At 49.0% G+C, this 26584-nt stretch overlaps 2 protein-coding genes across 2 annotated transcripts in view; both read left to right on the top strand.

Moving 5' to 3' along the window:
- Positions 1-26584, top strand: part of LOC137094885 (nucleus accumbens-associated protein 1-like) — a 47916-nt gene that overhangs the window by 17002 nt on the left and 4330 nt on the right. The window contains exon 4 of the mRNA XM_067460816.1: positions 20414-20538. Within this exon, the coding sequence (XP_067316917.1) occupies positions 20414-20538 (125 nt within the window). The remainder of the gene's footprint in view (positions 1-20413; positions 20539-26584) is intronic.
- LOC132764513 (cornifelin homolog A-like) overlaps positions 18529-26584 on the top strand; it is a 19995-nt gene continuing 11939 nt past the window's right edge. The window contains exon 1 of the mRNA XM_067460815.1: positions 18529-18613. The gene's annotated coding sequence lies outside the window, so the exon portion shown is untranslated. The remainder of the gene's footprint in view (positions 18614-26584) is intronic.

The following is a 26584-nucleotide window of genomic DNA, read 5'->3' as shown; positions in this document are numbered from 1 at the left end:
ATATGATGGAGGGATAGAGAAAGAGAGTCAATCCTAGAGTTGGAAGGGATTGCTAAAGGCCATCCAGTCCAACCCCCTTCTTCCCGCCAGGCATCACCCATAGATATGATGGAGGGATAGAGAAAGAGAGTCAATCCTAGAGTTGGAAGGGATTGCTAAAGGCCATCCAGTCCAACCCCCTTCTTCCCGCCAGGCATCACCCATAGATATGATGGAGGGATAGAGAAAGAGAGTCAATCCTAGAGTTGGAAGGGATTGCTAAAGGCCATCCAGTCCAACCCCCTTCTTCCCGCCAGGCATCACCCATAGATATGATGGAGGGATAGAGAAAGAGAGTCAATCCTCGAGTTGGAAGGGATTGCTAAAGGCCATCCAGTCCAACCCCCTTCTTCCCGCCAGGCATCACCCATAGATATGATGGAGGGATAGAGAAAGAGAGTCAATCCTAGAGTTGGAAGGGATTGCTAAAGGCCATCCAGTCCAACCCCCTTCTTCCCGCCAGGCATCACCCATAGATATGATGGAGGGATAGAGAAAGAGAGTCAATCCTAGAGTTGGAAGGGATTGCTAAAGGCCATCCAGTCCAACCCCCTTCTTCCCGCCAGGCATCACCCATAGATATGATGGAGGGATAGAGAAAGAGAGTCAATCCTCGAGTTGGATAGGGATTGCTAAAGGCCATCCAGTCCAACCCCCTTCTTCCCGCCAGGCATCACCCATAGATATGATGGAGGGATAGAGAAAGAGAGTCAATCCTCGAGTTGGAAGGGATTGCTAAAGGCCATCCAGTCCAACCCCCTTCTTCCCGCCAGGCATCACCCATAGATATGATGGAGGGATAGAAGAGAGTCAATCCTAGAGTTGGAAGGGATTGCTAAAGGCCATCCAGTCCAACCCCCTTCTTCCCGCCAGGCATCACCCATAGATATGATGGAGGGATAGAGAAAGAGAGTCAATCCTCGAGTTGGAAGGGATTGCTAAAGGCCATCCAGTCCAACCCCCTTCTTCCCGCCAGGCATCACCCATAGATATGATGGAGGGATAGAGAAAGAGAGTCAATCCTAGAGTTGGAAGGGATTGCTAAAGGCCATCCAGTCCAACCCCCTTCTTCCCGCCAGGCATCACCCATAGATATGATGGAGGGATAGAGAAAGAGAGTCAATCCTAGAGTTGGAAGGGATTGCTAAAGGCCATCCAGTCCAACCCCCTTCTTCCCGCCAGGCATCACCCATAGATATGATGGAGGGATAGAGAAAGAGAGTCAATCCTAGAGTTGGAAGGGATTGCTAAAGGCCATCCAGTCCAACCCCCTTCTTCCCGCCAGGCATCACCCATAGATATGATGGAGGGATAGAGAAAGAGAGTCAATCCTAGAGTTGGAAGGGATTGCTAAAGGCCATCCAGTCCAACCCCCTTCTTCCCGCCAGGCATCACCCATAGATATGATGGAGGGATAGAGAAAGAGAGTCAATCCTAGAGTTGGAAGGGATTGCTAAAGGCCATCCAGTCCAACCCCCTTCTTCCCGCCAGGCATCACCCATAGATATGATGGAGGGATAGAGAAAGAGAGTCAATCCTCGAGTTGGAAGGGATTGCTAAAGGCCATCCAGTCCAACCCCCTTCTTCCCGCCAGGCATCACCCATAGATATGATGGAGGGATAGAGAAAGAGAGTCAATCCTCGAGTTGGAAGGGATTGCTAAAGGCCATCCAGTCCAACCCCCTTCTTCCCGCCAGGCATCACCCATAGATATGATGGAGGGATAGAGAAAGAGAGTCAATCCTAGAGTTGGAAGGGATTGCTAAAGGCCATCCAGTCCAACCCCCTTCTTCCCGCCAGGCATCACCCATAGATATGATGGAGGGATAGAGAAAGAGAGTCAATCCTAGAGTTGGAAGGGATTGCTAAAGGCCATCCAGTCCAACCCCCTTCTTCCCGCCAGGCATCACCCATAGATATGATGGAGGGATAGAGAAAGAGAGTCAATCCTAGAGTTGGAAGGGATTGCTAAAGGCCATCCAGTCCAACCCCCTTCTTCCCGCCAGGCATCACCCATAGATATGATGGAGGGATAGAGAAAGAGAGTCAATCCTCGAGTTGGAAGGGATTGCTAAAGGCCATCCAGTCCAACCCCCTTCTTCCCGCCAGGCATCACCCATAGATATGATGGAGGGATAGAGAAAGAGAGTCAATCCTCGAGTTGGAAGGGATTGCTAAAGGCCATCCAGTCCAACCCCCTTCTTCCCGCCAGGCATCACCCATAGATATGATGGAGGGATAGAGAAAGAGAGTCAATCCTAGAGTTGGAAGGGATTGCTAAAGGCCATCCAGTCCAACCCCCTTCTTCCCGCCAGGCATCACCCATAGATATGATGGAGGGATAGAGAAAGAGAGTCAATCCTAGAGTTGGAAGGGATTGCTAAAGGCCATCCAGTCCAACCCCCTTCTTCCCGCCAGGCATCACCCATAGATATGATGGAGGGATAGAGAAAGAGAGTCAATCCTAGAGTTGGAAGGGATTGCTAAAGGCCATCCAGTCCAACCCCCTTCTTCCCGCCAGGCATCACCCATAGATATGATGGAGGGATAGAGAAAGAGAGTCAATCCTCGAGTTGGAAGGGATTGCTAAAGGCCATCCAGTCCAACCCCCTTCTTCCCGCCAGGCATCACCCATAGATATGATGGAGGGATAGAGAAAGAGAGTCAATCCTCGAGTTGGAAGGGATTGCTAAAGGCCATCCAGTCCAACCCCCTTCTTCCCGCCAGGCATCACCCATAGATATGATGGAGGGATAGAGAAAGAGAGTCAATCCTAGAGTTGGAAGGGATTGCTAAAGGCCATCCAGTCCAACCCCCTTCTTCCCGCCAGGCATCACCCATAGATATGATGGAGGGATAGAGAAAGAGAGTCAATCCTAGAGTTGGAAGGGATTGCTAAAGGCCATCCAGTCCAACCCCCTTCTTCCCGCCAGGCATCACCCATAGATATGATGGAGGGATAGAGAAAGAGAGTCAATCCTAGAGTTGGAAGGGATTGCTAAAGGCCATCCAGTCCAACCCCCTTCTTCCCGCCAGGCATCACCCATAGATATGATGGAGGGATAGAGAAAGAGAGTCAATCCTCGAGTTGGAAGGGATTGCTAAAGGCCATCCAGTCCAACCCCCTTCTTCCCGCCAGGCATCACCCATAGATATGATGGAGGGATAGAGAAAGAGAGTCAATCCTAGAGTTGGAAGGGATTGCTAAAGGCCATCCAGTCCAACCCCCTTCTTCCCGCCAGGCATCACCCATAGATATGATGGAGGGATAGAGAAAGAGAGTCAATCCTCGAGTTGGAAGGGATTGCTAAAGGCCATCCAGTCCAACCCCCTTCTTCCCGCCAGGCATCACCCATAGATATGATGGAGGGATAGAGAAAGAGAGTCAATCCTAGAGTTGGAAGGGATTGCTAAAGGCCATCCAGTCCAACCCCCTTCTTCCCGCCAGGCATCACCCATAGATATGATGGAGGGATAGAGAAAGAGAGTCAATCCTAGAGTTGGAAGGGATTGCTAAAGGCCATCCAGTCCAACCCCCTTCTTCCCGCCAGGCATCACCCATAGATATGATGGAGGGATAGAGAAAGAGAGTCAATCCTAGAGTTGGAAGGGATTGCTAAAGGCCATCCAGTCCAACCCCCTTCTTCCCGCCAGGCATCACCCATAGATATGATGGAGGGATAGAGAAAGAGAGTCAATCCTCGAGTTGGAAGGGATTGCTAAAGGCCATCCAGTCCAACCCCCTTCTTCCCGCCAGGCATCACCCATAGATATGATGGAGGGATAGAGAAAGAGAGTCAATCCTCGAGTTGGAAGGGATTGCTAAAGGCCATCCAGTCCAACCCCCTTCTTCCCGCCAGGCATCACCCATAGATATGATGGAGGGATAGAGAAAGAGAGTCAATCCTCGAGTTGGAAGGGATTGCTAAAGGCCATCCAGTCCAACCCCCTTCTTCCCGCCAGGCATCACCCATAGATATGATGGAGGGATAGAGAAAGAGAGTCAATCCTAGAGTTGGAAGGGATTGCTAAAGGCCATCCAGTCCAACCCCCTTCTTCCCGCCAGGCATCACCCATAGATATGATGGAGGGATAGAGAAAGAGAGTCAATCCTAGAGTTGGAAGGGATTGCTAAAGGCCATCCAGTCCAACCCCCTTCTTCCCGCCAGGCATCACCCATAGATATGATGGAGGGATAGAGAAAGAGAGTCAATCCTCGAGTTGGAAGGGATTGCTAAAGGCCATCCAGTCCAACCCCCTTCTTCCCGCCAGGCATCACCCATAGATATGATGGAGGGATAGAGAAAGAGAGTCAATCCTCGAGTTGGAAGGGATTGCTAAAGGCCATCCAGTCCAACCCCCTTCTTCCCGCCAGGCATCACCCATAGATATGATGGAGGGATAGAGAAAGAGAGTCAATCCTAGAGTTGGAAGGGATTGCTAAAGGCCATCCAGTCCAACCCCCTTCTTCCCGCCAGGCATCACCCATAGATATGATGGAGGGATAGAGAAAGAGAGTCAATCCTAGAGTTGGAAGGGATTGCTAAAGGCCATCCAGTCCAACCCCCTTCTTCCCGCCAGGCATCACCCATAGATATGATGGAGGGATAGAGAAAGAGAGTCAATCCTCGAGTTGGAAGGGATTGCTAAAGGCCATCCAGTCCAACCCCCTTCTTCCCGCCAGGCATCACCCATAGATATGATGGAGGGATAGAGAAAGAGAGTCAATCCTCGAGTTGGAAGGGATTGCTAAAGGCCATCCAGTCCAACCCCCTTCTTCCCGCCAGGCATCACCCATAGATATGATGGAGGGATAGAGAAAGAGAGTCAATCCTCGAGTTGGAAGGGATTGCTAAAGGCCATCCAGTCCAACCCCCTTCTTCCCGCCAGGCATCACCCATAGATATGATGGAGGGATAGAGAAAGAGAGTCAATCCTCGAGTTGGAAGGGATTGCTAAAGGCCATCCAGTCCAACCCCCTTCTTCCCGCCAGGCATCACCCATAGATATGATGGAGGGATAGAGAAAGAGAGTCAATCCTAGAGTTGGAAGGGATTGCTAAAGGCCATCCAGTCCAACCCCCTTCTTCCCGCCAGGCATCACCCATAGATATGATGGAGGGATAGAGAAAGAGAGTCAATCCTAGAGTTGGAAGGGATTTCTAAAGGCCATCCAGTCCAACCCCCTTCTTCCCGCCAGGCATCACCCATAGATATGATGGAGGGATAGAGAAAGGAGAGTCAATCCTCGAGTTGGAAGGGATTGCTAAAGGCCATCCAGTCCAACCCCCTTCTTCCCGCCAGGCATCACCCATAGATATGATGGAGGGATAGAGAAAGAGAGTCAATCCTCGAGTTGGAAGGGATTGCTAAAGGCCATCCAGTCCAACCCCCTTCTTCCCGCCAGGCATCACCCATAGATATGATGGAGGGATAGAGAAAGAGAGTCAATCCTAGAGTTGGAAGGGATTGCTAAAGGCCATCCAGTCCAACCCCCTTCTTCCCGCCAGGCATCACCCATAGATATGATGGAGGGATAGAGAAAGAGAGTCAATCTCGAGTTGGAAGGGATTGCTAAAGGCCATCCAGTCCAACCCCCTTCTTCCCGCCAGGCATCACCCATAGATATGATGGAGGGATAGAGAAAGAGAGTCAATCCTAGAGTTGGAAGGGATTGCTAAAGGCCATCCAGTCCAACCCCCTTCTTCCCGCCAGGCATCACCCATAGATATGATGGAGGGATAGAGAAAGAGAGTCAATCCTCGAGTTGGAAGGGATTGCTAAAGGCCATCCAGTCCAACCCCCTTCTTCCCGCCAGGCATCACCCATAGATATGATGGAGGGATAGAGAAAGAGAGTCAATCCTAGAGTTGGAAGGGATTGCTAAAGGCCATCCAGTCCAACCCCCTTCTTCCCGCCAGGCATCACCCATAGATATGATGGAGGGATAGAGAAAGAGAGTCAATCCTCGAGTTGGAAGGGATTGCTAAAGGCCATCCAGTCCAACCCCCTTCTTCCCGCCAGGCATCACCCATAGATATGATGGAGGGATAGAGAAAGAGAGTCAATCCTAGAGTTGGAAGGGATTGCTAAAGGCCATCCAGTCCAACCCCCTTCTTCCCGCCAGGCATCACCCATAGATATGATGGAGGGATAGAGAAAGAGAGTCAATCCTCGAGTTGGAAGGGATTGCTAAAGGCCATCCAGTCCAACCCCCTTCTTCCCGCCAGGCATCACCCATAGATATGATGGAGGGATAGAGAAAGAGAGTCAATCCTAGAGTTGGAAGGGATTGCTAAAGGCCATCCAGTCCAACCCCCTTCTTCCCGCCAGGCATCACCCATAGATATGATGGAGGGATAGAGAAAGAGAGTCAATCCTCGAGTTGGAAGGGATTGCTAAAGGCCATCCAGTCCAACCCCCTTCTTCCCGCCAGGCATCACCCATAGATATGATGGAGGGATAGAGAAAGAGAGTCAATCCTAGAGTTGGAAGGGATTGCTAAAGGCCATCCAGTCCAACCCCCTTCTTCCCGCCAGGCATCACCCATAGATATGATGGAGGGATAGAGAAAGAGAGTCAATCCTCGAGTTGGAAGGGATTGCTAAAGGCCATCCAGTCCAACCCCCTTCTTCCCGCCAGGCATCACCCATAGATATGATGGAGGGATAGAGAAAGAGAGTCAATCCTAGAGTTGGAAGGGATTGCTAAAGGCCATCCAGTCCAACCCCCTTCTTCCCGCCAGGCATCACCCATAGATATGATGGAGGGATAGAGAAAGAGAGTCAATCCTAGAGTTGGAAGGGATTGCTAAAGGCCATCCAGTCCAACCCCCTTCTTCCCGCCAGGCATCACCCATAGATATGATGGAGGGATAGAGAAAGAGAGTCAATCCTCGAGTTGGAAGGGATTGCTAAAGGCCATCCAGTCCAACCCCCTTCTTCCCGCCAGGCATCACCCATAGATATGATGGAGGGATAGAGAAAGAGAGTCAATCCTAGAGTTGGAAGGGATTGCTAAAGGCCATCCAGTCCAACCCCTTCTTCCCGCCAGGCATCACCCATAGATATGATGGAGGGATAGAGAAAGAGAGTCAATCCTCGAGTTGGAAGGGATTGCTAAAGGCCATCCAGTCCAACCCCCTTCTTCCCGCCAGGCATCACCCATAGATATGATGGAGGGATAGAGAAAGAGAGTCAATCCTCGAGTTGGAAGGGATTGCTAAAGGCCATCCAGTCCAACCCCCTTCTTCCCGCCAGGCATCACCCATAGATATGATGGAGGGATAGAGAAAGAGAGTCAATCCTCGAGTTGGAAGGGATTGCTAAAGGCCATCCAGTCCAACCCCCTTCTTCCCGCCAGGCATCACCCATAGATATGATGGAGGGATAGAGAAAGAGAGTCAATCCTAGAGTTGGAAGGGATTGCTAAAGGCCATCCAGTCCAACCCCCTTCTTCCCGCCAGGCATCACCCATAGATATGATGGAGGGATAGAGAAAGAGAGTCAATCCTAGAGTTGGAAGGGATTGCTAAAGGCCATCCAGTCCAACCCCCTTCTTCCCGCCAGGCATCACCCATAGATATGATGGAGGGATAGAGAAAGAGAGTCAATCCTCGAGTTGGAAGGGATTGCTAAAGGCCATCCAGTCCAACCCCCTTCTTCCCGCCAGGCATCACCCATAGATATGATGGAGGGATAGAGAAAGAGAGTCAATCCTCGAGTTGGAAGGGATTGCTAAAGGCCATCCAGTCCAACCCCCTTCTTCCCGCCAGGCATCACCCATAGATATGATGGAGGGATAGAGAAAGAGAGTCAATCCTAGAGTTGGAAGGGATTGCTAAAGGCCATCCAGTCCAACCCCCTTCTTCCCGCCAGGCATCACCCATAGATATGATGGAGGGATAGAGAAAGAGAGTCAATCCTCGAGTTGGAAGGGATTGCTAAAGGCCATCCAGTCCAACCCCCTTCTTCCCGCCAGGCATCACCCATAGATATGATGGAGGGATAGAGAAAGAGAGTCAATCCTAGAGTTGGAAGGGATTGCTAAAGGCCATCCAGTCCAACCCCCTTCTTCCCGCCAGGCATCACCCATAGATATGATGGAGGGATAGAGAAAGAGAGTCAATCCTCGAGTTGGAAGGGATTGCTAAAGGCCATCCAGTCCAACCCCCTTCTTCCCGCCAGGCATCACCCATAGATATGATGGAGGGATAGAGAAAGAGAGTCAATCCTAGAGTTGGAAGGGATTGCTAAAGGCCATCCAGTCCAACCCCCTTCTTCCCGCCAGGCATCACCCATAGATATGATGGAGGGATAGAGAAAGAGAGTCAATCCTCGAGTTGGAAGGGATTGCTAAAGGCCATCCAGTCCAACCCCCTTCTTCCCGCCAGGCATCACCCATAGATATGATGGAGGGATAGAGAAAGAGAGTCAATCCTAGAGTTGGAAGGGATTGCTAAAGGCCATCCAGTCCAACCCCCTTCTTCCCGCCAGGCATCACCCATAGATATGATGGAGGGATAGAGAAAGAGAGTCAATCCTCGAGTTGGAAGGGATTGCTAAAGGCCATCCAGTCCAACCCCCTTCTTCCCGCCAGGCATCACCCATAGATATGATGGAGGGATAGAGAAAGAGAGTCAATCCTAGAGTTGGAAGGGATTGCTAAAGGCCATCCAGTCCAACCCCCTTCTTCCCGCCAGGCATCACCCATAGATATGATGGAGGGATAGAGAAAGAGAGTCAATCCTCGAGTTGGAAGGGATTGCTAAAGGCCATCCAGTCCAACCCCCTTCTTCCCGCCAGGCATCACCCATAGATATGATGGAGGGATAGAGAAAGAGAGTCAATCCTAGAGTTGGAAGGGATTGCTAAAGGCCATCCAGTCCAACCCCCTTCTTCCCGCCAGGCATCACCCATAGATATGATGGAGGGATAGAGAAAGAGAGTCAATCCTAGAGTTGGAAGGGATTGCTAAAGGCCATCCAGTCCAACCCCCTTCTTCCCGCCAGGCATCACCCATAGATATGATGGAGGGATAGAGAAAGAGAGTCAATCCTCGAGTTGGAAGGGATTGCTAAAGGCCATCCAGTCCAACCCCCTTCTTCCCGCCAGGCATCACCCATAGATATGATGGAGGGATAGAGAAAGAGAGTCAATCCTAGAGTTGGAAGGGATTGCTAAAGGCCATCCAGTCCAACCCCCTTCTTCCCGCCAGGCATCACCCATAGATATGATGGAGGGATAGAGAAAGAGAGTCAATCCTAGAGTTGGAAGGGATTGCTAAAGGCCATCCAGTCCAACCCCCTTCTTCCCGCCAGGCATCACCCATAGATATGATGGAGGGATAGAGAAAGAGAGTCAATCCTAGAGTTGGAAGGGATTGCTAAAGGCCATCCAGTCCAACCCCCTTCTTCCCGCCAGGCATCACCCATAGATATGATGGAGGGATAGAGAAAGAGAGTCAATCCTAGAGTTGGAAGGGATTGCTAAAGGCCATCCAGTCCAACCCCCTTCTTCCCGCCAGGCATCACCCATAGATATGATGGAGGGATAGAGAAAGAGAGTCAATCCTAGAGTTGGAAGGGATTGCTAAAGGCCATCCAGTCCAACCCCCTTCTTCCCGCCAGGCATCACCCATAGATATGATGGAGGGATAGAGAAAGAGAGTCAATCCTAGAGTTGGAAGGGATTGCTAAAGGCCATCCAGTCCAACCCCCTTCTTCCCGCCAGGCATCACCCATAGATATGATGGAGGGATAGAGAAAGAGAGTCAATCCTCGAGTTGGAAGGGATTGCTAAAGGCCATCCAGTCCAACCCCCTTCTTCCCGCCAGGCATCACCCATAGATATGATGGAGGGATAGAGAAAGAGAGTCAATCCTCGAGTTGGAAGGGATTGCTAAAGGCCATCCAGTCCAACCCCCTTCTTCCCGCCAGGCATCACCCATAGATATGATGGAGGGATAGAGAAAGAGAGTCAATCCTAGAGTTGGAAGGGATTGCTAAAGGCCATCCAGTCCAACCCCCTTCTTCCCGCCAGGCATCACCCATAGATATGATGGAGGGATAGAGAAAAGAGAGTCAATCCTCGAGTTGGAAGGGATTGCTAAAGGCCATCCAGTCCAACCCCCTTCTTCCCGCCAGGCAGGAAGGCACCACCCAAGGCCTCCAAACAGATGGCCATCCATATAACTGAGGGATAGAGTCAATTCTAGAGTTGGATCTCTAAAGGGCAAAGGCCATCCAGTCCAACCCCTTCTTTCCTTTGTCACCCAGTCATAGATATCATTGAGGGACAGGTAGAGTCAATCCTAGAATTGGAAGGGATCTCTAAAGGCCATCCAGTCAAGTCCCCTTGTTTCCACCAGGCAGGAAAGCACCATTTGATCTCTAAAGGCCATCCAGTCCAACCCCCTTCTTTCCGCCAGGCAGGAAGACACCGTCCAAGCCCGCCAAACAGATGGTCATCCAGCCATAGATATGATTGAGGGATAGATAGATTCAATCCTAGAATTGGAAGCGATCTCTAAAGGCCATCCAGTAAGTGAACTGGGAGGAACTGGTGAAGCAGAATCATAGAATCCTAGAGTTGGGAGAGACCTCCTGGGCCATCATCCAGTCCAACCCCATTCTGCCAAGAAGCAGGAAAATTGCATTCAAATCACCCCTGACAGATGGCCATCCAGCCTCTGTTTCAAAGCTTCTAAAGAAGGAGCCTCCACCACACTCTTTCCGGGGCAGAGAGTTCCACTGCTGAACGGTTCCCACAGTCAGGAAGTTCTTCCTCATCTTCAGGTGGAATCTCCTCTCTTGGAGTTTGAAGCCATTACGTTCCATTGCGTCCTCGTCTCCAGGGAAGCAGAAAGGAAGCTTGCTCCCCCCTCCTCCTCCCTGTGGCTTCCTCTCACGTATTTATACATGGCCCTCATCATATCTCCTCTCAGCCTTCTCTTCTTCAGGCTAAACATGCCCAGCTCCTTAAGCCGCTCCTCATAGGGCTTGTTCTCCAGACCCTTGATCTGCTCCCTCCTCCCTGTGGCTTCCTCTCACATATTTATACATGGCCCTCATCATGTCTCCTCTCAGCCTTCTCTTCTTCAGGCTAAACATGCCCAGCTCCTTAAGCCGCTCCTCATAGGGCTTGTTCTCCAGACCCTTGATCCTTTGAGTCGCCCTCTTTCTCTGGACACATTCCAGCTTAGAGTCAATATCTCTCTTGAATTGTCGTGCACAGAATTGGACACAATATTCCAGGTAAAGTGGGATAGATGTACTCAAGGAAAGGAACCCCTTGAGATCCAGGTCTGAAGCGGAGAATGGCATCGAACTACAAATCCCAGGCTTCCCTAAGAAGGAGCCATAGCAGTTGAAAGGTGTTTTGGAAATTGCAAACACCTGTCAATCAGGTCGTTTATTATTTCCAAATGTAAGATAGCAAAAAGGCTTTGAGGCTTGGTTTAGTTTGTTTACATTGAAAACAGGACAAACTTTTGGAAAGAGAGGCCGTTTCGTCTGCTGATTGTCTCCCACCTCCCAGTAAGTGAACTGGGAGGAACTGGTGAAGCAGAATCATAGAATCCTAGAGTTGGATGAGACCTCGTGGGCCATCATCCAGTCCACCCCCATTCTGCCAAGAAGCAGGAATATTGCATTCAAATCACCCCTGACAGATGGCCATCCAGCCTCTGCTTAAAAGCTTCCAAAGAAGGAGCCTCCACCACACTATGCAACAGAGAGTTCCACTGCTGAACGGCTCTCATATAGAATCCTAAAGTTGGAAGAGACCTCGTGGGCCATCATCCAGTCCAACCCCATTCTGCCAAGAAGCAGGAATATTGCATTCAAAGCACCCCTGACAGATGGCCATCCAGCCTCTGTTTCAAAGCTTCCAAAGAAGGAGCCTCCACCACACTCCCTCCGGGGCAGAGAGTTCCACTGCTGAACGGCTCTCACAGTCAGGAAGTTCTTCCTTGTGTTCAGATGGAATCTCCTCTCTTGTAGTTTGAAGCCATTGTTCCCTTGCGTCCTAGTCTCCAGGGAAGCAGAAAACAAGCTTGCTCCCTCCTCCTCCCTGTGGCTTCCTCTCACATATTTATACATGGCCCTCATCATATCTCCTCTCAGCCTTCTCTTCTTCAGGCTAAACATGCCCAGCTCCTCAAGCCGCTCCTCATAGGGCTTGTCCTTCTTGATCTGCTCCCTCCTCCCTGTGGCTTCCTCTCACATATTTATACATGGCCCTCATCATATCCTCTCAGCCTTCTCTTCTTCAGGCTAAACATGCCCAGCTCCTTAAACCGCTCCTCATAGGGCTTGTTCTCCAGACCCTTGATTGTTGTAGTCGCCCTCCTCTGGACACATTCCAGCTTAGAGTCAACATCTCTCTTGAATTGTGGTGCCCAGAATTGGACACAATATCCCAGGTAAAGCGGGATAGATGTACTCAAGGAAAGGAACCCCTTGAGATCCAGGTCTGAAGCGGAGAATGGCATTGAACTACAAATCCCAGGTTTCCTTAGGAAGGACCCATAGCAGTTGAAAGGTGTTTTGGAAACTGCAAACAAACACCTGTCAATCAGGTCATTTATGACTTCCAAATGTGTGTGTTTCTGATAGCAAAAGGATGGGAGGCTTGGTTTAGTTTGTTTACATTGAAAACAGGAGAAACTTTTGGAAAGAGAGGCCGTTTTGCTTGCTGATTGTCTCCCACCTTCTCCCAGTGAGTGAACTGGGAGGAACTGGTGAAGCAGAATACTCAGTGTAGCCATGTAACCAATGCTGGGGAGTGCAGAGATCCAAAGGAGAGCTCCATTGAACTCTGTGGAGTAGGTGTGTTTAGGGACACTAATAGTGATGATGATGATGATGATGATGATGATGATGATGATGCTCTCACCCGGCTGTCTTTGGCCGCTTTCCCAGCCGCGATGCTGCTCAGAGAGCTTCCAGCTAAACAGAAAATGCAAGAGATAAAAAGGGTGTTTTGAACGAGTCTTCATTAAAAAGGGCTTTATTACTCAGGTGGCTTTTAATTCCGCTGCTTAATTAAGTCCTTGCGTCTAATGAGAGCCTTTTTTTAATCGGCTTCTCTTTCATCTCTTGCCAAACGCGGAGGACGGAAGCAGATAAATGCAAACAGCAATCATTCCCAATCTTATGTTCTAGGGTGCATCGAGTCCAATGCTTTTGCCTCTCTCTCTTCAGATACTTCGGCGATTCCTCGTCGCTCGAGGATGATGGAACTCCAAGTGATGAGCCTTGGTGGTGGGTCAATACGTGGCGGTGGAGTCCTACTCTTGATCCGCATGTTCTCTCGCAGTGCGGACATTGGTGTCCAGAGTTGGCTTGACGCACCTTCTTTCTCTTGGCACATTTCTCCCTTTCGCCCTTCATTCGTGCCTCTTTGAATTCCGCAGCACTGCTGGTCACAGCTGACCTCCAGCTAGAGCGCTCAAGGGCCAGGGCTTCCCAGTTTATTTATTATTTATTTATTTGGGGTGCTTCTACCCCGCCCTTCTCAACCCCCTTAGGGGGGGACTCAGGGCTGTTGATGTCCTAATTTCCCCGGGGAGTGCATTCCACAGGCGAGGGGCCACCACCGAGAAGGCCCTGTCCCTCGTCCCCACCAGTCTCGCTTGTGATTGGGGCCGAGAGCAGGGCCTCCCCAGCAGATCTTAAACTCCGAGGTGGGACGTAGAAGGTGATACGTTCGGACAGGTACGCTGGGCCAGAGCCGTATAGGGTTTTGTAGGTCTAAAGCAGCACTCTGAATTGTGCCCGGAACTGGATCAGCAGCCAGTGGAGCTGACACAACAGGGGGGTGGTATGCTCCCTGTATGACGCTCCTGGGATTTGTAGTTCAATGTCATTCTCCGCTTCAGACCTGGATCTCAAGGGGTTCCTTTCCTTGAGTACATCTATCCCGCTTTACCTGGAATATGGTCTCCAATTCTGGGCACGACAATTCAAGAGAGATATTGACTCTAAGCTGGAATGTGTCCAGAGGAGAGCGACTACAATAATCAAGGGTCTGGAGAACAAGCCCTATGAGGAGCGGCTTAGGGAACTGGGCATGTTTAGCCTGAAGAAGAGAAGGCTGAGAGGAGACATGATGAGGGCCATGGATAAATATGTGAGGGGAAGCCACAGGGAGGAGGGAGCAGATCAAGGGTCTGGAGAACAAGCCCTATGAGGAGCGGCTTAGGGAACTGGGCATGTTTAGCCTGAAGAAGAGAAGGCTGGGAGGAGACATGATGAGGGCCATGGATAAATATGTGAGGGGAAGTCATAGGAAGGAGGGAGCAAGCCAGTGAGTAATCTGGCTGCTGCCCGCTGGACCAGTTGAAGTTTCCGAACAGTCTTCAAGGGCAACCCCACGTAGAGCGCGTTGCAGTAATCAATCCGGGATGTAACCAGAGCGTGGACCACCGTGGCCAAATCAGACTTCCCAAGGTACGGGCGCAGCTGGCGCACGAGTTTGAGTTGTGCAAATGCTCCCCTGGACACCGCCGAAACCTGGGGTTCCAAGCTTAGCGAAGAGTCCAGGGTCACTCCCAAGCTGCGAACCTGCGTCTTCAGGGGGAGTGCAACCCCATCCAGCACAGGCTGTAACCCTATACCCTGCTCGGCCTTGCGACTGACCAGGAGGACCTCTGTCTTGTCTGGATTCAGTTTCAATCTGTTAGCTCTCATCCAGTCCGACACAGCGGCCAGGCACCGGTTCAGGACCTGGAAGGAGTGACAGATTTGGACATCATCTGCGTAGAGATGATGTCTCAGTGTCTATGCCACAGTTGGCTTTGTCATGGTTGGTCCTGAAAAGGACCGTTGGTTGTTTCGCTTCCTTGTTTGCATGCTTCAAGTCGTCTCTGGTTGCTTCTGGGTTGAGAGAATCGGCCGTCTACGAAGACGTTGCCCAGGGGACGCCCGGATGTCTTGCAATCCTGCGAGGAGGCTTCTCTCATGTCCCCCTCACTGCCTATGACAGGGAAAACCAGCTGATCTGGAATCCATCTAAAACACAGACATGTGCCTTCCATCTCAAGAACAGAGAAGCATCCCGAGCTCTGAGGATGATGACCTGGGAAGGAAGGAATCCCACTGGAGCATTGCAGCATTGCACCCAAACACCTGGGAGGAGTCACTCTGGACTGTGCTCTGACCTACAAGAAGCACTGCCTGAACATCAAGCAAAAAGTGGGCGCTAGAAACAATATCATACGAAAGCTGACTGGCACAACCTGGGGATCACAACCAGACACAGTGAAGACATCTGCCCTTGCGCTGTGCTACTCTGCTGCTGAGTATGCATGCCCAGTGTGGAACACATCTCACCACGCTCAAACAGTGGGTGTGGCTCTTAATGAGACATGCCGCATGATCACGGGGTGTCTGCGCCCTACACCACTGGAGAAATTACACTGCTTAGATGGTATTGCACCACCTGACATCCGCCGGGAAGTAGCAGCCAATAGTGAAAGGACCAAGGCAGAGACATCTCCAGCTCATCCCCTGTTTGGGTATCAGCCAGCACGTCAACGACTTGAATCCAGACATAGTTTTCTTAGATCTACAGAGACGCTCGCTGGAACACCCCAGCAAGCGAGAGTCCAAAAGTGGCAGGCCCAAACCCAGCACCTCAACCAATGGCTGATACCAGATGAGAGACTCCCCCCTGGGCACACAGAAGAAGACTGGGCGACTTGGAAGGCGCTGAACAGACTGCGCTCTGGCACCACGAGATGCAGAGCCAATCTTAAGAAATGGGGCTACAGGGTGGAATCCTTGGCATGCGAGTGCGGAGAAGAGCAAACCACTGACCCCCTGCTGCAATGCACCCTGAGCCCTGCCACATGCACGATGGAGGACCTTCTTGCGGCAACACCAGAGGCACTCCAAGGGGTCAGATACTGGTCAAAGGGCATTTAACCAAATACCAAATTTACAAAATCTGTGTGGTTTTTCTTTCTTTCTTCTTTTTCCTTTTCTTTTTAATCTCTGTGTTTGTTTTGCTCTGTTAGAATTGTAATACAATGGTTGCTGATGACACGATAAATAAATAAATAAGTTGGCTTTGAGCCCATGTTTCACTCTCTTCTCCTGTCCACCAACAGTCTGTTTTTTCCGTTCTTGAGTTCAATTTTCCCCAGGAAGTGTCCATGGAGAGAGAGAGAGCCTTCTTTGGCCAGTTTTCTCTCCTGCTCTGGGTCGTGTTCTTACGGCATTCCCTCTTTGTCTTTTGCACTTTGAGCAGCTTACTACTCTTTTTTTGGAAATATTTTTATTATTATTATGAACTTAATATGATTGTGGTGCAGCAAGCTGAGTGTCAGCTGCATTAAGATCACTCTGACCAAAAGCCAGCCCGGGTTGGAGTGGGTTTCCAACCAATTGTGTGTAGCCTGTTGCCGACCTTTGCAACCCGAAAGACAGCTGCATCTGTCAAGTAGGAAAATAAGGTACCACCTTAAAGTGTGGGGAGGCTAAATTAACTGATTTATGAGGCCATAAAGAAGACTCCAGCAAAGCATTCCAGCGGGGAAGCATGCGGGGAATGCGGAAGTGCTTCATCAGCCCAGGTTGGAGTGGGTTTCCAACCAATTGTGCGTAGCCTGTTGTCGACCTTTGCAACCCGAAAGACAGTTGCATCTGTCAAGTAGGAAAATTAGGTACCACCTTAAAGTGTGGGGAGGCTAAATTAACTGATTTATGAGGCCATAAAGAAGACTCCGGCAAAGCATTCCAGCGGGGAAGCATGCGGGGAATGCGGAAGTGCTTCATCAGCCCGGGTTGGAGTGGATTTCCAACCAATTGTGTGTAGCCTGTTGTCGACCTTTGCAACCCGAAAGACAGTTGCATCTGTCAAGTAGGAGAATTAGGTGCCACCTTAAAGTGTGGGGAGGCTCAATTAACTGACTTATGAGGCCATAAAGAAGACTCCAGCAAAGCATTCCAGCGGGGAAGCATGCGGGGATTGCGGAAGTGCTTCATCAGCCCAGGTTGGAGTGGGTTTCCAACCAATTGTGTGTAGCCTGTTGTCGACCTTTGCAACCCAAAAGACAGTTGCACCTGTCAAGTAGGAAAATGAGGTACCACCTTAAAAGTGTGGGGAGGCTAAATTAACTGATTTATGGGGCCATAAAGAAGACTCCAGCAAAGCATTCCAGCGGGGAAGCATGCGGGGAATGCGGAAGTGCTTCATCAGCCCAGGTTGGAGTGGGTTTCCAACCAATTGTGTGTAGCCTGTTGTCGACCTTTGCAACCCGAAAGACAGTTGCATCTGTCAAGTAGGAAAATGAGGTACCACCTTAAAAAGTGTGGGGAGGCTAAATTAACAGATTTATGAGGCCATAAAGAAGACTCCAGCAAAGCATTCCAGCGAGGAAGCATGCGGGGAATGCGGAAGTGCTTCATCAGCCCGGGTTGGAGTGGGTTTCCAACCAATTGTGTGTAGCCTGTTGTCGACCTTTGCAACCCGAAAGACAGTTGCATATGTCAAGTAGGAAAATGAGGTACCACCTTAAAAGTGTGGGGAGGCTAAATTAACTGATTTATGAGGCCATAAAGAAGACTCCAGCAAAAAAGCATTCCAGCGGGGAAGCATACGGGGAATGCGGAAGTGCTTCATCAGCGTCGCAGATGGACAATTAAAGCGACAGCTCCCCTGGCGGTCAGAAAAAGTTAAATAGCCTCTGTGTATGTCTGTATATGTTGTATGTCTGTCAAAAATTGGCATTGAATGTTTGCCGTATATGTGTACACTGTGATCCGCCCTGAGTCCCCTGCTGTGGGGTGAGGAGAAGGGCGGAATATAAATACTGTAAATAAGTAAATAAATAAAAAGTATACTTGCCTCAAACAAGAGTTCTTTCTCCCACCCTGGACATTATTCCACAGGTATATAAAATCCAATTTTCCTAGTTTCCAACAGACCTCACAACCTCTGAGGATGCCTGCCAGTCTGAGATGTGGGCGAAACGTCAGGAGAGAATGCTTCTAGAACATAGCCAGACAGCCCAGAAAATGCACAACAACCTAGTGATTCTGGCCATGAAAGCCTCCGACAATACTATCGTCATCATTAGAATGAAGATTGAAATATCATCATCATCATCATCATCACTATCATCATCATTATGATTGCAAAGATTGAAACATTAGATTTCAATTAGAAGACAGGAAAAGGAAAGGAGTTTCCTATTTGTAAAGAATCCCACTTTGCCGGTTCATGCAAAAGTCATGTATGCAAATGTGCTGATCCTATTGGGAAAGGGTTGAATAGGTGCGCATGGAGCGAAGGTGCATTTCCATGCGCGGGTGGAGCTCTTGGTTATCCATTGGGAGAGCTTTCCTATCAGGGTTTCGTCAGGCCCGTTTCCATATCTGAGGTTGCCAATCCCGTATCGCAAGCGGGCAAACTGCCCCAACAAGTTGGCGAAAGGCAGGAGCAAGCCCGGCTTGGCTGACCTACCTGCAAGGAGCGTCGTTGTTGTTGGAGGAGACGCCCAGGTGCGCAGAGAGGAGTGGGGGACTCACGCACCCATCATGCTGGGCTTTTGAGACCCATCACTGCCTGGTAAGTGGATGAGTAGATGAGTGGGATCCATCATAGCAGCTCTTTACCTTCCCAGGTGGCATCACATCACCTGAGCAGGTAGGAAATTAGTCTAGTCAAGAGCTGTTTTTCTATTTGCAAGGCATAGAAGTCTTTACCTTTCCAGTTGACATCGAGACACTTGTGCAGGTAGAAAGGTAGTCTATTCAAGGGCTGCATTTCTATTTCCAAACCTATTGAATTCTTTACCTGTCCAGGTGGTCTCAACTCACCTGCACAGGTGGGAAGGTAGTCTTTTCAAGGGATGTGTTTCTATTTGCGAGGCATGCTTGACCTATGGAGCTTTTTACCTTTCCAGGTGGCATCAACTCATCTGTACAGGTAGGAAAATAGTCTTTTCAAGGGTTGCGTTCCTATTTCCAACCCAGGCTTAGTCTATTGATTTCTTCACCTTATCAGGTGGCATCACATCACCTGTGCAGGTGACATTGATAGGGACCTCCAAAGGCCATCCAAAGGCAGTGTTTCTATTTGCAAGCCATGCTTAGCCTATTGAATTCTTTACCTTTCCGGGTGGCATCATGTCACCTATACAGGTAGGAAAGTAGTCTATTCAAGGACACTGTTTCTATTTCCAAGCTATGTTTCACCTATGGAACTCTTTACCTTTCCAGGTGGCATCAACTCACCTGGTCAGGTAGGAAGGTAGTCTATTCAAGGGCTGCATTTGTATTTGCAATGTATGCTTAGCTTATTGAATTCTTTACCTGTCCAAGTGGGATCATGTTACCTGTACAGGTAGGAAAATAGTCTATTCTAGAACTGTGTTTCTATTTGCAAGGCATAATTAACCTATGGAGCTCTTTACCTTTCCAGGTGGCATCAATAGATAGATAGATAGATAGATAGATAGATAGATGCATACATACATACATACATACATTGCTTACGTACTTACAGTGGCCTTTGGGGTAACCATTCAACTCTAGTGTAGCGTACACCACCTAGGAAAATGGCAGAGACGCCATCCTCTGTAGGTCCTTAAGCAGAGGCTGGATGGCCATCTTTCGGGAGGGGTCATATGTTGCCTTCCCTTATGGCAGAATTGGGTTGGTCTGGATGACCTTTGGGGGCCCCTTCCAGCTCTAGGATTTTAAGGAAGTCTTTAAACAGAGGCTGGATGTTCATCTGTTGAGAGGGCTTGGGTGGTGCCTTCCTTTATGGCAGAATAAGGTTGGTCTAGATGACCTTTGGAGGTCCCCTCTAACCCCTTTAAGATCCTGTGATTCTATGATGATAGAATACATTGTCTGGAAGTATCATGGAGTCTCTTTTCTCTTGCGGTCTTTAAACAGAGGGTGGATGGCCATCTGATGGAAGGGATCGGACGTTGCCTTCCCTTATGGCAGAATAGGGTTGGTCTGGATGACCTTTGGGGGCACCTTCCAGCTCTAGGATTTTAGGGAAGTCTTTAAACAGAGGCTGGATGGCCATCTGTCGGGAGGGATCGGAGGGTACCTTCCCTTATGGCAGAATGGGGTTGGTCTGGATGCCCTTTGGGGGTCCCTTTCAGCCCTGGCATCCTATGGAGGCGGTGGCCTTGGTGTGAAGCGTCTCCCTCTTTGCAGCGGCTTTTGTGCGATGCCAAGGTGTGTCACTTTCCCCAATTGAGGCTTGACAATCACAGCATCTCTGGCTGCTGTGCTTGCTGTGATAAGATCAACGCTGCAAGCCTTGCGTTATCTGGAGCCACGAGCAGAGAAAGAGCCGCCTTGCGCTCAAATAAACGTCCCTCCGCGGTGTCTGCTTTTGCTCTTTTAGTGTCACACAAAGAGGATCATGCGCAACGGCAATCCCAGTATTGCAAAAGCAGAGGAAGGTTGCAAGAATGCTCAGTCAGTGCGCAGTGGCAGCAAAATGTGGGACAAAAACAACAATAAGAGGAAGTAGGGTGCCAAAGTTTGCCCGTGCCTGCTCTCGATCATTCTATCTACCTTGGAAAGAAGGAGGGAAGGAAAGGAGGGAAGGAAGGAAGGAAGGAAGGATGGAAAGAAGGAAGGGAAGAAGGAAGGATGGAAAGACAGAAGGAAGGAAGGAAAGAATGAAGAAAAGAAGAAAGGAAGGATGGATAAAAGGACGGAAGGAAGAAGAAGGAAAGAAGGAAGGAAGGAAGGAAGGAAGGAAGGAAGGAAAGAAGGAAGGAAGGAAGGAAAGATGGAAAGAAGGAAGAAAAGAAGAAAGGAAGGATGGAAAGAAGAAAGGATGGAATGAATGAAGGAAGGAAAGAAGGAAGGAAGGAAGGAAGGAAGGAAGGAAGGAAGGAAGGAAGGAAAGAATGAAGAAAAGAAGAAAGGAAGGATGGAAAGAAGGAAGGATGGAAGGAAAGAATGAAGAAAAGAAGAAGGGAAGGATGGAAAGAAGGACGGAAGGAAAAAGAAGGAAGAATGGAAGGAAGGAAGGATAGAAGGAAAGAAGGATGGAAAGAAGGAAGGAAGGAAGGAAGGAAGGAAGGAAGGAAGGAAAGATGGAAAGAAGGAAGGAAGGAAGGATGGAAGGAAGGAAGGATGAAAAGAAGGAAGGAATGAAGGAAAGAAGGAAGGAAGGATGGATGGAAAGAAGGAGTGAAAGAAGGAAGGAAGGAAGGAAGGAAGGAAAGAAGGAAGGAAAGAATGAAGGAAAGAAGAAAGGAAGGATGGAAAGAAGGAAGGAAGGATGGAAAGAAGGAAGAATGTAAAGAAGGAAGGAAGGATGAAAAGAAGGAAAGAAGGAAGGAAGGAAGGAAGGAAGGAAGGAAGGAAAGAAAGAAAGAATGAATAAATGAAGGCATCTTGTTCCCACGAATGCATTTCTTTCCTCCAAAATTGCACCAAGAGGAATCACTGGGTTCGGGTTCCCCGAGGGCAGCTTCATTCATTAAGTGGGTCTTAATTATGTCAGTTAATCTGGAGTGCACAATCTGTGCCGAGTCCAACACAAACCGAAAAACAACACAACATGCCTCCCTGAACGTGGCGTCTCTTCCCAGCCCATCTCTTTGAGGGAACATCTCTCGGAACATCAGGGTGACGAGGGGTGGGGGATTATTATTATCATCCGGAGAAGGAAAGCTCAGCAAATGGAATAAAACCTAAAATTCCCCGTAAATAAAGAAAATGGGAGAACGGGCCAAAAGGAAGAGAAGGTGCAGCCGGGCAACGGTAGGCCTTTCTCCTCCAAAGACGAACCTGGTGAGCTTTAACGAGGGCCGGCACACCTGGGAAAGCGCCCTTGTCATTAACGAGGATTAGCCGTGTTTGTACAAATGCCTTGCCCAATTACGGATCCTTATCTTAATTGGGGAAAAGAAAGGGTTTAGTACGAAGCCCTGATCCTGATCCGTGGAAGCACAGCCTCATCCCAAGGAAGATGCGTGTCGCGATAAGGATTTAATTAACTACACGTCTCGTATATAAATATATGTTGATGGAGCGGAGTGGGCCATTTTCTAAGCTGTTGCTTCTACACAGTGGAGTTAATGCACTTTGGCAACCCACTTTAATTGCCTCGGCTCCATGCAATGGGATGCTGGGAGTTGCAGCTTCCCAAGGCCAAACTACAACTCCCAGCACCCCACAGCTCTGAGCTCTGAGAGGGTTCTTTCTCCAACTCAAAAAAGACCTCCTTTCCCCCTCTTCCAGCTCTGAAAAGAAAGCCTGCTTTTTCCCTTCCCCAGCTCCGAGAAGAAAACCTACTTTCTCCCTTCTCAAGCTCTGAGGTCTCCCTTCTACAGCTCCAAGAAGGCCCACTTTCTCCAGCTCTGAAAAGGCCTACTTTCTCCCTTCTCCATCTCTGAAAAGAAAGCCTACTTTCTCCCTGTTCCACCTCTGAGAAGCCCTACTTTCTCCCTTCCCCAGCTCTGAGAAAGCCTACTTTCTCCCTTCCACAGCCCCAAGAAGATATACTTTCTCCCTTCTTCACCTCTGAAAAGAAAGCCTACTTTCACCTTTCTCCAGCTCTGAGAAGAAAGCCTACTTGCTCCCTTCTCCAGCTCTGAAAAGAAAGCCTACTTTCACCTTTCTCCAGCTCTGAGAAGGCCCACTTTCTCCTTCTCTATCTCTGAAAAGAAAGCCTACGTTTTCCCTTCCCTAGCTCTGAGAAAGCCTACTTTCTCCCTTCTCAAGCTCTGAGAAGGTCTCCTTCCTCTATTCACCATCTCTGAGAAGACAGTCTATTTCCTCCCTTCTACAGCTTTGAGAAGTCCCACTTTCTCCAGCTCTGAGAAGGCCTACTTTATGCCTTCTCCATCTCTGAAAAGAAAGCCTACTTTCTCCTTTCTCCAGCTCTGAGAAGAAAGCCTACTTTCTCCCTTCTCCAGCTCTGAGAAGAAAGCCTACTTTCTCCCTTCTCCATCTCTGAAAAGAAAGCCTACTTTCACCTTTCTCCAGCTCTGAGAAGAAAGCCTACTTTCTCCCTTCTCCAGCTCTAAGAAGGCCCACTTTCTCCTTCTCTATCTCTGAAAAGAAAGCCTACATTTTCCCTTCCCTAGCTCTGAGAAAGCCTACTTTCTCCCTTCTCCAGCTCTGAGAAGGTCTCCTTTCTCTATTCACCATCTCTGAGAAGACAGTCTATTTCCTCCCTTCTACAGCTTTGAGAAGTCCCACTTTCTCCAGCTCTGAGAAGGCCTACTTTATGCCTTCTCCATCTCTGAAAAGAAAGCCTACTTTCTCCTTTCTCCAGCTCTGAGAAGAAAGCCTACTTTCTCCCTTTCCCAGCTCTGAAAAAGCCCACTTTCTCCCTTCTACAGCCCTAAGAAGGTCTACTTTCTCCCATCTCCATCTCTGAAAAGATAGTCTACTTTCTCCCTGTTCCACCTCTGTTCCAATTGCAACTTCTTAACCTTTCCGCTGGATACTTTGTGTCCTTCACTGCCTAAACTAACCAAAAGCATGAAATAAACTTCTTTCCAGTCTCCGGGCAACCACGGGCCTGCCTGGGATGCCTTTCTGGCGTCCCGGGGAGGCCGAATCTGCGTCAATTGGAACTGCGGATACGGAGGTCTCCCTTTTGGATCTCGGTATCCGCTAAAATCTCAAAATGGTGGATCGGCCCCGTTTCAATGCCATAGTTTTCTGTGCTTAATTCTTAACCGAACTGCTATCTTGCTTTTCTCATTTCGGATCCCTACGCCCAGGAAATAATCTTTTTGTTTTAAAGAATATAATTTGACAGAAAACAGCTGATTGTCGAATTTCGCCCGCTCCGCACAAACAGCTCATTTCTCCTCGCTGCTGCTCGTTCCTGCCTAGCCCCGCAACCGGGGACTTGCTGCGGCTGCCCCCAGGAGACCTCGGAGAGGGCCAGGCAGGAGGCCCAGTCCTTGGGTAGGAGTTATAGTTCCCCAAGGACCAAGCTATGGATTTTGTTACCAATCAGCTCAGCGTCCATCTGCTAACCTTAACCAAGGAAAATTGACTTTCTGCTGCTTGCTTTGGACTACAGACCACCTCACTTTCCACGAGTTTTCTCCAGAAACATAGGACTCCAAGTTTCCAAATAAAGAAATGATTTTATTATTAAATATCTGGGATGGAGACGGGATCTTTTCTATATGAATTGTATTGATGGGATATATATATATGAAATGTTGCTTGCCCTCCTGTCTTGCCCCCTGACTTTTGCCCTAGAAAAATGTGACCAAGGACTGTTGAAATGCCCGAGGGAGGACCACCGCCTCCCTTGAAACTTACTTGATTATTCCACATCTGCATGGACAATAACAAGTTGAGATTTCCTCTGCCCGCTCTCTGAGTTTGTCTGGCGGGTGAGGAAGTCCTTTTGGACATTTTGATTAAATTACAAAGGGACAAGGACGACCCCCGGGGTCCCCTGTCCTGACTCTGTTGTTCCTTCTGCCAAAACCCATCAAGGACACTCCTTATCTGATCCGGGACTGGAAGACCTTTCTTAAGAAACATCATACTTTGCCGACCAAAACAATGCCTCATAGGCCTGGATAACAACGGAAAAATTTGTTTCTAAAATCGATTCGTTTTTTGGGGGTTTTTGCGTTTCGATATTTAAAATAATTACAAAATTTTCCTTTTAAAAAGTTCGATATTTACGAAATTTCGTAAATGTGAAAAAAATTACAAAACATTAACGAATCGATTTCCGAAACAATAACAAATCGATTCGAAATACGCTAAAAAACCTCCAAAAACTTCTGAAGCTTCCCTCTCCCTCTGTTCTTGACTGTTGGTGTGATATTATAATTTTTTTTCACTAATTAAACAAAAAACTTGCCCCAGACATGCGGAAATAATAATGAAACGACCTCAGAACAATAACGAAACGAATACAATAACGAAATACGAAGCATTTACAAAACGTGTTTAAAAAATCGTTTTTTTTAAAAAAATTGCTCCAGAATGGTTTGTTATCGTTTTGTAATTAAAAAAATTAACGAATTATTAACGAATTACGAATTAACGAAACGAAACCGCCCAGCCCTAATGCCTCACATTCCAGCTGGCCGGCTAGCGATAATCCCATCATTTCCCCCATTGTCCACGGTCGTCCCGCCTTCTCTCTTCTGATTCGTCCATCCTCGGAGGCGAGAGAAGCGCGCCGATTGGCTCCTCAGAGGCAGAGAAGCTTGCTGATTGGCCCAGAACGAGACGGGCCGCCAAGCCTCCTCCCAGCTGTTCAGGCTGTCAACATATCAGCGTGAAGCTGGGCGGAGAGGGGCGTGCGGGAAATTCAAAATGTTTTCCTGTATTTTCTCTATAAAATATGCCTGTAAATTCTGTAGCGGTATGCTTGTGGTGGAAATATTCCTACAATGCATCCGATCTCAGCTGAATCGCTAATAAAAATGCCTCGGTCGCCATCTTCTTCCGCTTTGGCGAGGATTTATTATTTTTAATATTTTCGGCTGCTGGAATTGGCTTCGCTGCCCTCGCCAAGGTTCAGGGACCCTCTTTGGTGCGGTCCTCGGGATCTCCTCGGCTGGGGAGATCCTCCTAAAAGCGGCTCGATATCAGTTCCGCACTGTAGCATTAATGCCGCTTAAAGTGGCATCCAGCTAACTGCCATGGCTCCATGCTTGGAATCCTGGGTGTTGTAATTTGGTGAATGCTTTTTGGCAGAGGAGGTGAAAGACCTTGCAAAACTACAACTCCCAGGATCCTTATGCACTGAACTGTGGCAATTCAAGCGGTGCAAAGCTGCATTCATTCTGCGGTGCGGATGCGCCTGATGCGAAGGCCAACTCCCCAAAAGTGAGTGAGTTCATCTGGTTGCTCCAATGTGGGTGTGAATGTGGTTTCTGCACCCGTTTGCCTTCTGTTTGGGGCTTATCAGGGCATCCCTCCTGATAGCATCGGTGCCAAAAGATGCAAAAGGAAGAGGCGGAATGACTTGGCAGAGTTTTTGGAGCTGGGCGGAAGAGTGAGAAAGGCACTCCGGAGTGCGTAAACAGGAGCATCGTTTGCGTACAGAAACCTCCCCACTTCAGGGCAAGGCAGTGCTCCATGGAGGTGCATTTGTTTTGCTGCACGGTGCAAAATGAGATTGCGAGCATGCACAAAAGTGACCCAAAAGGGTGCAAATATCCCTTTACATCTGGGTGAAGAAGTGCCCTGTTGTATCTTGCATTGCCACATCAAGACGGTCCTTTGACAGCCATGTTTCCAGAATGATAATGGTATCGAGCTAGAATTTAGAGGCTCCCACCCAGGAGAGAGGAGCCCTTAGACCCTTAGACCCACCAAGGAGGGTCCGGTACTCTGGCGAGCGAAGAGGAAAAGAGCCAAAGAATTTCCCCCGATTTTTGCCCAGGCACTGCCAGGCAATCAAATGCTAATCAAGGTGATCAGTTGAAACATTCCCACCTAGCTCCAGCAGACAAGAGTCCTTTGCCCCACCCTGGACATTCCACAGATATATAAACCCATTGTCCTAGTTCCAACAGACCTCACTACTTCTGAGGATGCTTGCCATAGATGCAGGCGA

Source organism: Anolis sagrei, chromosome X (genome assembly GCF_037176765.1).
Source record: "Anolis sagrei isolate rAnoSag1 chromosome X, rAnoSag1.mat, whole genome shotgun sequence".
In the NCBI taxonomy this organism is placed as follows: domain Eukaryota; kingdom Metazoa; phylum Chordata; class Lepidosauria; order Squamata; family Dactyloidae; genus Anolis; species Anolis sagrei.
The sequence above is the reverse complement of the archived record's forward strand: the minus strand, read 5'-3'. Positions and strand labels throughout refer to the sequence as shown.